Here is a 12869-nt window from a genome sequence, read left to right as displayed (position 1 = left end):
TGAAGGCAGGAGATAATCCTCTTCCTGTTTACTGTCATCAAAACATATATCCCATTAGTGTCATTTTGCATATTTTTATTTGGTTTCTTGTATGCTCTGAAGTATGCACTGTAATCTGTGGCTTGTTTGTTTGTTTTGTATGGAGTCTCACTGTGTTGCCCAGGCTGGAATGCAGTGACACAAGCTTGACTCACTGAAACCTCTGCATCCCAGGTCAAGCAATTCTCCTGCCTCAGCTTCCTGAGTAGCTAAGAATACCAGTGCCCACCACTATGCCCAGCTAATTTTTGTATTTTTTGTAGAGACGGGGTTTTACTTTGTTGGCAGGCTGGTCTCAAACTCCTGATCTCATGATCCACCCACTTCGGCCTCCCAAAGTGCTGGGATTACAGGTGTGAGCCATCGTGCCAGGCCAATTTTAGCTTTTATTTTTCCTCCAAATTTCTTTTTGTTTGGAAAGTAGTGATGATAATGCCATACCACTAGGTCATGAATATAAAACAGAATCCCTGCCTTCAAGGAGCTCAGTATATGTTGGGGGGTGGCATGTATAATCTGTGTAACATGCTAAGTGCTGTAGCTTAGCATGTATAATCTGTGTAACATGCTAAGTGCTGCCACAGGTAAGCAGAATCCTGTGGGAATGCCTACTTTGGTTGCTTGTGATGGAAGAGACAAAGGTGATATCTTAGTTCTCTTGCTTATAACAATACCCAAAACAGGGCAATTTTAGAGAAAAATAATTTATTTCTTACAGTTCCGGAGGCTAAGAAGCTCACTGTTAAGAGGCCACATCTGGTGAGAGCCCTGCCAGTGGTGACTCTGCAGAGTCTTGAGGCCACGCAGGGTATCACCTGGTGAGGGAGCTGAGTGTGCTAGGTCAGATTTCTCTTGCTCTTCTTTTAAAGCCACCCATCCCATTCTCATGATAACTCATTAATTCATTGATCCATGAATGGATTAATCTCTTCATTAGGGGAGAGTCCTCATGATCCTGTCACCTTTTAAAGGTCCAACCTCTCAATACTACCACATTGGTGTTTAAGTTTCAACCTGAGTTTTGAAGGGGACATACAGGCTATAGCAGGTGGATTCCTGGGGTTGCTACCCTTTGATGACTCAGAAAGGAAAAGGAGTTAGCCTGGAAACAGGCATTCCAGGCAAAGGAAATGAAACATATACAGTCATAGAGGAATGAGAGGAAACAAATTGTGTGGATTATTGCTAGTAGGGCATTATGGACAGAGGGTTGGGTCCATGTAGAGGAATACCAGGAGATGTGGCCAAAGGGATTGGAAGGGTTGACCATGTGGCATGCACTTGGGCATCATATGGGGGGATCTACAGTGGTGTAAGGGTAAGAAAGAGGGAGAGTAATGAGAGATGAGTTTGAGATCACGTTATTTTCATAAGTTCCATAAGTGAGTTTGAATATTATTTTGGAAAACTGGGTCACTTTAAAGGAGTTTAAGCCAGGAAGAGATCTCATCAGATTCCTATTCTAGAGAGATGACTGGCAAGATAGATTGGAGTGGGTTGAAACCTGCTAGCTCAGTGAAGAATCTGTTGGAGTCATCTAAACTAGAATGGGAGGTTGGGTAAAGGCAGTGTTAGTGGAAAAGAGATTTGAGTAACATCAGGTAATCTGGATCGGTAGGATTTTTAGGTCAGTGAGGTGTAGGAGTAAAAGAAAGCTGGTGACTCCCAGCTTTCTGATTTGAATGGTTATTTGATTGAAGGCTAATTAACTTAGAAAAAAACATGTAGAAGAGTAAGCAGATGGGGGAGCAGGGAAATACCAGACTTGTTGACAGATAAACCTGTGGGACAGAGTGTCAAAGCCTCTAGTTTCTCTAGGTTAGCTATGTTTTCAAATAGTTACTCCCTAGTTTCCAAGAAAGGTAGCGTGGAATCATAGAGTGAATGTGTATCCAGCAATCAGAATATCACTTCCAGCTCCAGTTCAGCATTTGCCACCATTATGAAGTTGACTGGTCACTGTATCTTGGGCTTTTCTTGTCTGTGTAAATAAGGATAAAGATACCTACTTTACAAGGTTGTGACAAATAAGAAAATGGTGAAAGCACTTTGAAAACTGTACTGTCCACACATCTACAAGAATTAATATCTTGCTATTTTGATATTTTACTGAGCTTACTAAATTTTTTAAATAGAAAAAGCTCAGGTGGCACACAATGAAGGTTGACTCTCATTTCTACTCAAGTAGATCTCTTGAAGTAACTACTGCTATCCTTTGTGATTTATTCTTCCAGATACATTCTTTGCATTTTCAGGGAGCCATAGACATTTAACAGGCACACATGCTTTCAGGAAAACAAACGAGCATATGGTAGTACAGCATTATGCCATTTAATTTATCTTTGAGTCATTTTTAAAATGTATGGAACATTAATATTTAAATTTTCTTCCTGTGACAGCACAGTATTTCAGTCTATGGGTATATCATCAACTACTATTGATAAACATTTAGGTTGTTGCTAGGCTTTTGCTATTACAGACTATGCTGCAGTACGCATACTTGTACAGATGCCTTTTCACATGTTAGGTGATTTAATTTTTAAGAGCAGAATTACCAGGCCAAAGAATATCCACTTATTTATTTATTTATTTGAGATGGAGTCTCACACTATCACCTGGGCTGGAGTGCAGTGACACAATATTGGCTCACTGCAACTTCTGCCTCCTGGGTTCAAGCAATTCTCCTGCCTCAGTCTCACGAGTAGCTGGGATTGTAGGCGCCCATCACCATGCACAGCTAATTTTTTGTGTTTTTAATAGAGACAGGGTTTCACTATGTTGGCCAAGCTAATCTCGAACTCCTGACCTCGTGATTCAACCACCTTGGCTTCCCAAGAATATGCACATTTTATATCTTTTCAGAGATGATCAAATTGCCATTTAAGAAGAGGCTATGCTAATTTGTTTCTAGGTCTCACTGATAATGAAAAATGATTCATTGATAAAACCACTAAACTTAACCATTTCATTTAGCGATATTGCCCATCATTTTGGGAGTTGAGAAGAGTTTCTGTATTACACTAATTCCAGGTAATTAGGTCTTTTCTCTCAAATTAACTTTTCATCACATAAAAATTGTGATGAAAGCTATAATTGTTTTGTCAGAAAGAATACATATAAAAGCTATAATTGTTTTGTTAGAGAAAGAATATGTATAGCTCAGTTACTTAACTGTCATTGTATTTAAGTGTGAGGGTTACATCTAGGACCTCCCCATCACTGGGGCTCCATCTTCCATCCTGGAATTATTTAGTCATTACTCCTGCCTGCTGTATTCAGCTATTACTCCTACCTGCTGGTTGCTGAGAACTGCTAGAAAAAATTCTTATCTCAAACTTTAAATTAGGTACTTTCGTGTCTGATTTATCTCTTTTCCTAATTGCTGTTTCAGAGCTTCCTTGTATATTCAAGACCTTTGCCCACACCCCACTTACAGCAGATAGCATTCTTGTTTTCCAACCCCCAGCTTACTTGTAGCAGCATTCATCTTTGTCCCCTCCTTTTTTTTTTTCTTTTTTTTTTTTTTTAAGACAAAGTCTCTCTCTGTTGTCAGGACCTGGAGTGCGGTGGTGTGATCCTGGCTCACTGCAGCCTTTGCCTCCACCTCCTGGGTTCAAGCTATTTTCCTGCCTCAGCCTCCGGAGTAGCTGGGACTACAGGTGTGTGCACCACCACACCCAGCCGATTTTTGTATTTTTAATAGAGATGGGGTTTCACCATGTTGGCCAAGATAGTCTCAATCTCTTGACTTTGTGATCTGCCTGCCTTGGCCTTCCAAAGTGCTAGGATTACAGGTGTGAGCCACTGTGCCCAGCCTTTTTTTTTTTTTAAAGACAGAGTTTCACTCTGTCGCCCAGGCTGGAGTCCGATGGTGGGTTCTTGTCACTGCAACCCCTGCCTTCCAGCTTCAAGCGATTCTTGTGCCTCAGCCTCCCAAGTAGCTGGGATTACAAGCACCCACCACCACATGGGCCCAGCTAATTTTTTTTTTTTTCTGTATTTTTAGTAGAAATGAGGTTTCACCATATTGGTCAGGCTGGTTGTGAACTCCTGACCTCACATGATCCACCAGTGGTGGGATTACAGGCATGAGCCACCATGCTGGCCTGTCCCCTCTTATTCTAGAGAAAGAGATTTCCCTTTTCTTCAAAGCCAATTCTGGATTTTATTAAGCCTTGATATCCCTCTAAAACTATGTACCATCTATCATTCCAACTCCTTTCTCCATTGCCTTCTTGCCCATCAGCAAATAAATAATGGATGTCTCTCCTGACTTAAAGAGTCCTATTAGGCCGGGCATGGTGGCTCACCCCTGTAATGCCAGGACTTTGGGAGGCCAAGGTGGGTGGATCACGAGGTCAGGAGATCGAGACCATCCTGGTCAACATGGTGAAACCCATCTCTACTAAAAATACAAAAACTTATCTGGGCGTGGTGGTGCACACCTGTAGTCCCAGCTACTTGGGAGGCTGAGGCAGGAGAATTGCTTGAACCCAGGAGGCAGAGATTGCAGTGAGCTGAGTTCGTGCCACTGCACTACAGCCTGGGTGACAGTGCAAGACTTTGTCTCAAAAAAAAAAAAAAAAAAAAAAATCCTATTATTGGCATGCTCCCCTCTAGCTAGGTCATCTGTCTTCTCGTAGGCCTTCTTATTTTTAAATAGAAATGGTGTCTCAATCTGTTGCCCAGGCTGTTCTCATCAAGCAGTCCTTCTGCCTTGACCTCCCAAAGTGCTGCTGGAATTATAGGCATAAGCCACCATGTTTGGCCTTCTGGGCCTTTTTAAAAGAATTTCGGTACAGTTTTCATTGATGTTCATTGACGTGCTTCTCTCTCAGTCTTCCTTGCCCCACAGCAGTTGGCCTTCTGATCCATTACACCACTGGTTACTGTCATTTCCTTGTTTTCTTTCCTTCTACTTCTGACTGTTTCATTTACTTTGCTAGCTCATCTACCTGATGTTTTAACTTGGTATTTCACTGGGTTCTTGTCCTTGATTCTTGTTATCATACAGCATACCCAGAAATGTTTTCCAGCCTGAAGGTTTTTATCACTTAACCCCTAATTTGGCCGGCAGGGTGACTTACGCCTGTAATCCCAGCACTTTGGGAGGCCGAAGCAGGCAAGATCACCTGAGGTCAGGAGGTTGAGACCAGCCTGGCCAACATGGTGAAACCCTGTGCCTACTAAACATACAAAAAAAATTAGCCAGGTGTGGTGGTGGGCACCTGTAGTCCCAGCTACTTGGGAGGCTGAGACATGAGAATCGCTTGAACCTCCAGGAAGTGGAGGTTGCAGTGAGCCGAGGTTGCACCACTGCACTCCAGCATGGGCAACAGAGTAAGGCTCTGTCTCAAAAGAAAAAGAAAAACCCCAATTTATATATGAGTCCACCCACTATTTGGTCCCAGAATTATCTTCATAGCTATCTACTGGACATCTCCACTGTTCTGAGTACCTTGAACTCAACAGACAAAAAACTGAATTCATAATCTTTCCCAGTATACCCCCCTCCAAACCTGCCTGGACTCCTGCCTGTGTCCTGTTTCTTTATTCTCATTTGTATTCTAAACCTGGGATCTGGGAGTCATCATGGATTCCTCCCTCCTTACTCCTCACCCTGTTTTATTAAAATCTGTTTTATTAAAATCTCTGTGTGTCTGCCCAGAATGAACTTCCTTCTTTCCTTTCTTCTCTTCATTCTAGGCCAAATTGCCTCTTCCTCTGTGCTGCTTCAGTACATATTCCACTGCTCTTTTCTGTAACGGATCTTTTACAGTGCATTGTGTTTGTTTGTTTTCATGTATTTCCTCTTTGTACTTTGGCCTTTAATAAGTTTTTTTGCAAAGAAGCACAATTTATCTTCTTCATCACCTAGCACATGGTCTAGCACATGGTAAGTGGGCAAAAAATGCAGAAAGGATAATGATGCATTGTCCCAAGATAGAAATTGATCATGATTTTTATCTAAGTGGAAATAAATAATTTTTTAAAATGCAGAAACACGGAACAGAATTTAGATCCAAATTGTGTTTATCTTTGTCAAAGCAGAGATATGATTATAATAAATAGTAAATTTTATTATTTTTGCTATCTCTAGAAAAGTCTTTGGAATATGGTGAAAATATTTCAATTGTGATTTCTCCTTTTAGGAATTTGCTATTAAAATTAACCAGAAGGGCTGGGTGCAGTGGCTCATGCCTTTAATCCCAGCACTTTGGGAGACCAAGGTGGCTGGATCACTTGAGGTCAGGATTTCAAGACCAGCCTGGCCAATATGTTCAAACCCTACCTCTGCTGAAAACACAAAAAAATTAGCTGGGCATGGTCCAGGCACCTGTGATCCCAGTTAACTTGGGAGGCTGAAGCAGGAGAATCACTTGAACCCAGGAGGCAGAGGTTACAGTGAGCCAGGATCATGCCACTGCACTCCATTTTGGGTGATAGAGTGAGACTCTGTCTCAAAAAAAAAAAAAAGAAAAAAGAAAAAAAATTAACCAAAAAAAAAAGCAAATGTTTAAAATGACTTGCTCTTATGATTTTCTTAATTTGCCAACGTATCTTTTTTCTCCTCTAATAGGTGAGAAACCTTTTGAATGTCCAAATTGTCATGAACGATTTGCTAGAAATAGCACCCTCAAATGTCACCTCACTGCATGCCAAACTGGAGTAGGGGCAAAAAAAGGAAGGAAGAAGCTCTACGAATGCCAGGTGTGTGCAGATACATTCAGTTCTTAACGAAGGAGTCTTGTGTTTGCAGTCATTAAAAGCAAAGAGTAACAGAGTCTAAGCAAAGGTACAGGGGCTGACGATCTGGAAAGAAGTGAGGGTAAAGAATGTTATTGTCTTGGGGACTAAATTAGTTTTTTTTAACCCAACCCTAGATGACACCAATGTCAATAAAATTATGTCCTATAGCCAGGTGCCATGGCTCATGCCTGTCATCCCAGCACTGTGGGAGGCTGAGGCAGGTAGTCAGGAGTACAAGAGCAGTCTGGCCAAAATGGTGAAACCCTATCTCTACTAAAAATACAAAAAATTAGCGGGGCATGTTGGCGGGTGCCTGTAATCCAAGCTCCTCAGGGGGACGAGGCAGAGAATTGCTTGAACTTGGGAGGCAGAGGTTGCAGTGAGCCGAGATTGCGCCACTGCACTCCCGCCTGGATGAGAGTGAGACTTGATCTCACAAAAAATTTAAAAATGACATCCTAAATTACAAGTAGTCTAAAACTATAGTTAACCATGGAGCAATTATTGGAATTTGGGAGGGAGATTGGAGGAAGCATTCCAGCTGTAGATTCTTTCCCATGGTTAGTGTATTTTTATATCAAATAATACAATTCTAAATGTTAATCTTACGGGAGAAATTAAAATATTGTTACTTTATGTTTCTAGAATTTATATGACACTTAAACAATAAAAGCAGTATTGAAATGTTTCTCAAAATGTATTTAAGTTACTAGCTGTGTCAGTTAAAAGACCAGATGAACCAAAGAATTATGAACTAGCTTGGACTAGATTCTGTTGCAGGTAACATATTTATAACATTTACAGAATAAATCTTCAACTTTTTCTTCACAGAGAATAAAAGCATTCATATTTCCTTCAGTTTGGATATAAGTATTGTTTCATATGTTTGGTTATTTCAGGTCTGCAACAGTGTGTTTAACAGCTGGGACCAGTTCAAAGATCACTTGGTAATACACACTGGAGATAAACCCAACCATTGTACTTTATGTGATTTGTGGTTTATGCAAGGAAATGAATTAAGGAGGCATCTCAGTGATGCTCACAATATTTCAGAGCGTCTAGTAACAGAAGAATTTCTTTCAGTAGAAACACGTGTGCAAACTGAACCTGTAACATCAATGACTATTATAGAACAAGTTGGGAAGGTGCATGTGCTACCATTGCTTCAGGTCCAGGTGGATTCAGCACAAGTAACTGTGGAACAAGTCCATCCAGATCTGCTCCAGGACAACCAAGTGCACGATTCACACATAAGTGAGCTTCCAGAGCAGGTCCAAGTGAGTTATCTAGAAGTGGGTCGAATTCAGACTGAAGAAGGTACTGAAGTACATGTAGAGGAGCTGCATGTTGAACGAGTAAATCAGATGCCAGTGGAAGTACAAACTGAACTTCTAGAAGCAGACTTGGACCATGTGACCCCAGAAATCATGAACCAAGAGGAGAGAGAGCCTAGCCAAGCAGATGGTGCTGAGGCTGCCAGGGAAGATCATGAAGATGCTGAGGATTTAGAGACCAAGCCAACAGTGGATTCTGAACCTGAAAAGGAAGAGAATGAGGACAGAACAGCTATGCCAGTTTTAGAATGAAACTACACATGAATATATTTTTAAATTTACTTGTTGGGGTTTTGAACTGATTATGGGCAGTATGACTGTCCTTAAGCTAACAGACAAGTGGACCAAAGTTAAGCTGTTTTCCTGTTGTGCTGAACTGTTTCTGTTGAAACAAATTTGATTCCTCTCACCCCACTTAATGCCACAGAGGAGGGATCTTTTCTGTAACTGAAGGGGAGTTTTGAGAAGTGTATTTCTGGAAGCTTAAATGGATTATATTCTTACCATATAGTTGGGTACGAATGTATCTATTTTCATTGTGGTAAAAGTTCTTCCTTTTCTCTTTCCCAGGTCATGTTCTTCTCAAATTTTTTCCATATTGTAAAATCAAACTTAATCATTAGAATACAAGTTTATGTATTCTAATGCATGTTAGAAAATTGAATATATAGGAGACACAAGGCTGCATGATGAAAAGTGCATTGTTACTGTGCAGTTAAATTTTGGCTTCTGGCTTTCTTTAGTTTGAACAAACGTTCTTGTCTACCCTAGTAGTCACAGATGCCATCACTGCAGCAGAAAGAGTGGTGGTGGTGGCAAAATTTCTAGAATGTTAAAAAAAAAAAACACACACACACCCATGTGCCTTCTCAAAACCAACTAAACTTCTACAAAGCATCTCTGGTTCTTTCAAAGTTTGTGTTGCAAGGAGCAATGTAGATGATGCTGTAATACTTTATGTTTTTGCTTATAAGAACAACCACCAGTTCTTTTTCATTTAAGTTGAGAAATTTTATTTAATGGCCACTGAAGGCCCATTTTCAATTGGGAAAATTTATTTACATCTGTGGTAAACTTTATTTTGATGAAAAGTTGCACTAGTATTTTACCACCAGATGAAAAAAAGATGTGCATCATTTAAAAATTAATGTATTTAAAGTACAGAGAAAGACATGTATATAATTATCAGGCTTTGTTTTGAATGGAATCTTTTCCCCCGATCCTTAATGTAAAGATCTTGTGCTATAACTTTTAAAGCCATACAAATAAGAGTGCTAAACTGTGGACTTAAAAAGTAGGTGTGTAAATATTTTTAATCAGTATTACTTGGAAAATAAAATAAACACATAAACCAATATGCTATTTTCTTTACCTGTTAAATATTGGGAGTTCTTTACATTTTTTAAGTAAACTTTAAAATTATGTGTTCGTGACTCTTTTTTAAAAAAATTGCCGTGTGAAAGTTTGTATCTGGCCAGAGATAGTTCCTTGTGTGTCTTTACCTATATATTAACATTAGACTGATTCATGAATTGTCATAAATTTTCAATCACACCTCCAACCCCCAAAAATCAGCTCAAAAGCAAGGAAGAAGTTAATGTTCTTTGTATTAATAGTTCTTACATGGTAGGCACAATAGCAGGAATTCTCCACTTAATAGTGTGTCACATATAAAAGAGCAATTCGATTAGCCTACCTTGGTAGTTCAGATGTTCGATGGTATCACATTTACAAAAATATACTGAAGAGAATGGCTTCCCACCGTTGGAGAAGTCAGATTTAGATACAAATCTGGAGATAAAACCAATCATTGTATTAAGGAGGCTGTATTTTTAGATCAAAATAAGGGTATGAACACTTCCAAGTCTGTACTGTTTGGTAGTTGGGTATCTATGTCTACTGCAAAACTTACAGTATATTTTTTATTTGAAGTTGGGAAATACCAATAATAGAATTAAATTATATCCCAGTGAATTTTCAGTTTGCCGTAGGATTCCAATGTTCTTGAGTTGTTTAAGAAAAAAAACCCTAACAGATAGTGGTCTCAAATAGGTAAATTGCTAGTTAGTATCCAGTGAAATTTGAATGTTGAAAATAGCACATACTGGGCCCTTCAGCCAAGGTATGAAACAAGGATTATTACTATTATTATTATTATATTTTGAGACAGAGTATCTGTTGCCCAGGCTGGAGTGCAATGGTGCAATCTCGGCTCACTGCAACCTCCTGGGTTCAGGCGATTCTTCTGTCTCAAGTCTCCTGAGTAACTGGAACTACAGGTGCATGCCACCATACCCGGCTAATTTTTTTGTATTCTTGGTAGAGATGGGGTTTCACCATGTTTGCCAGGCTGGCCTTGAACTCCTGACCTCATGATCCACCTGCCTCGACCTCAAAAGTGCAGGCATGAGCCACTGTGCATGGCCAAAACAAGGATTATTTATTTTCCAAGAGTTCTGACCACAAGGTAGAGATCAAGGGCAAAGGTGGCACATCAAAGTGTTAAAATTATCATTTCAGTTTTCACATTTGGCAAGACCTTTCAAGACATTTGGGGTGCGGATATAGTTCATTTTTCTTTTCCCAAAGGTATAGAAGCTTATCACTGCTCAGAATGCCAATAAATTTGATTGCAAAAGTAGATGAAAACTATCCACTGGTGATAAACCGTATGTTGAATAACGCTTTGTAGTTGCAAAGCACTTAATGCAGAACATAAAAACAGCTATTAACAACTGATGTAAATTTGCTTCAAGTCTGAAGCTTATAAACTGGATATTTAGTCCTCCAGTGTTCTCTATATCTACTGGAGTTTTAAGATAAGTCTACAGCTACCAAGTTGGACAGTAGAGTGTGCAACGATGATCACATAGAAATAAATCCAAAATGCACTGAATGTTGAGAGGCTCTTCTATCTTCTCCAGTTTCAACAGCAATTCTCAGACGTCAATTGGGTGTCCAACAATTCTGACATTACCCACATTTAGAGCAAGTTAAGTGCTCAGTATCACAAAATTGCCCTCACTGCAGACACCAGCCACAAATGCGATCTACAGGCTGCCTGCACCTCTGCCCAGCCAACCATAAATTTAGGGTTCTTACAGCATTTTCATGCCCCCAAGTTCAATAATGCATTGAAACAACTCAGAACTCAGGAAAGCACTATACTTAGGAATATGGTGTTTATAAAGTGTGCAAATCAAGAACAGTTAAATGGAAGAGATGCACAGGGTAAGGTGGGAGGAGGGGGTTGTGGAGGAGAATGGCAGAGGTTTCTGTGCCCTCTCTTGGCATTCCATTTTCCCAGCATGTTCATGTGTTAACTTGCAAGCTCCCTTCCTGAGATTTCATACCCTAGACTGATTATTGGCAACCGGACTCAATCTCCAGCCATTTCTCTCCCTGGAGTTCTCAAGTGGGGCCAGTAGTTGTAGCCCTTTAATATGGTTGGTTCTGGTAACCCACACCCATCTTGAAGCTATCTAGGGACACTCTGCCAATAATCACCTCATTAGCATAAACTGGTAAGGTGAAAAGGGGCTTGGATGAATAACAAGAGACGTTCAGGAAATTCCAAGAATTTTTGGAACTGTGTGCAAGGAACCAGGGAGAAAAACCCAAATCTATATTATACAGACACACACATATTTTTTATTTTTGTTTTTGGGACAGGGTCTCATTCTGTCTCCCAGGCTGGAATGCAGTGGCATAATATTAGCTCACTGCAACCTCTACCTCCCAGGTTTAAGTGATTATCCTGCCTCAGCCTCCTCAGTAGCTGGGATTACAGGTGTGTGCCACCACATCCGGCTAATTTTTTGTATCTTTAGTAGAGACAAGATTTCACCATGTTGACCAGGCTGGTCTTGAACTCTTGATCTCAAGTGATCCACCTGCCTCGGCCTACCAAAGTACTGGAATTACAGGCATGAGCCACCACGCCTAACCTATTTTTTTTTATTATACCACACCTACTATCTGAGATTAGAAGGAAAACTAAACTGAATACATTAGCAATACATTTAAAAGCTAGAAATCTTTTGGCTATGTACAAAACCAGAAGACTTGCAGTCTTACCAGTTTAAAAAGGCTACAATCCTCAGATAATACTGAATGTAGGAACATTTTCACAGGAATTTGAATGCTTCTGCTCCCACTAGGTTGAACTTGGAATTAAAGATTTCATGATTAGAAGGGTCCATGAAAGCTCTCTAGACTATCCATTTCATAGTTTGAATAAGCCAATAGCCTTATAAAGGCAAAGAGTGAGGCCTAAATGTAGATAATCTTTACCAATCAAATGGATGCACATTTTCAATTTAACATGGGTTGATGGTTTTAAACAAGTGATCCAATGATCATTGAACTATTCACACAAAAATAGTGTTTTATAACTCTTGCATGCAAAATTACAAACAAATGCCTAACCTAGAAAGTTTAGCCTGATTTTGCTGGAGAAAACTTAATAGCGTTGAATTCATTAGATTAACTCTGACCTTTGTGTTAATTACATCAGGAGAGGGAGGTCTAGGCTGTTTTTCTTGTGTAATGGCTGAACTGTGCTATACCTCTTACAGGATTTGTCATAAACGATTCAAATAAGAAGTAGGAATTAAACCCTCGTCACCCCACCAGTTAATAAAATCCTTCGTAGTTAGACGCCTAGACATTTATTGCTTTAAAACTCGTAAATACAAAGGCTGTTATAATACTCCAAACTTCTTAAAACTCTACTCCCTGCCCTAC

At 39.9% G+C, this 12869-nt stretch overlaps 1 protein-coding gene across 19 annotated transcripts in view; it reads left to right on the top strand.

Moving 5' to 3' along the window:
- ZNF131 (zinc finger protein 131) overlaps positions 1-9546 on the top strand; it is a 109360-nt gene extending 99814 nt beyond the window's left edge. For all 19 annotated transcript variants that reach the window (XM_054252265.2, XM_078365526.1, XM_078365523.1 and 16 more), the window contains 2 exons: positions 6620-6750; positions 7689-9546. In XM_054252265.2, coding sequence (XP_054108240.1) covers positions 6620-6750; positions 7689-8375 — 818 coding nt within the window. In that variant the 3' untranslated portion in view covers positions 8376-9546. The remainder of the gene's footprint in view (positions 1-6619; positions 6751-7688) is intronic.
- The last annotated feature ends 3323 nt before the right edge of the window (positions 9547-12869 follow it).

This window comes from Callithrix jacchus, chromosome 2, assembly GCF_049354715.1.
Source record: "Callithrix jacchus isolate 240 chromosome 2, calJac240_pri, whole genome shotgun sequence".
NCBI lineage: Eukaryota > Metazoa > Chordata > Mammalia > Primates > Cebidae > Callithrix > Callithrix jacchus.
This window is presented reverse-complemented; position numbering and strand designations above follow the sequence as displayed.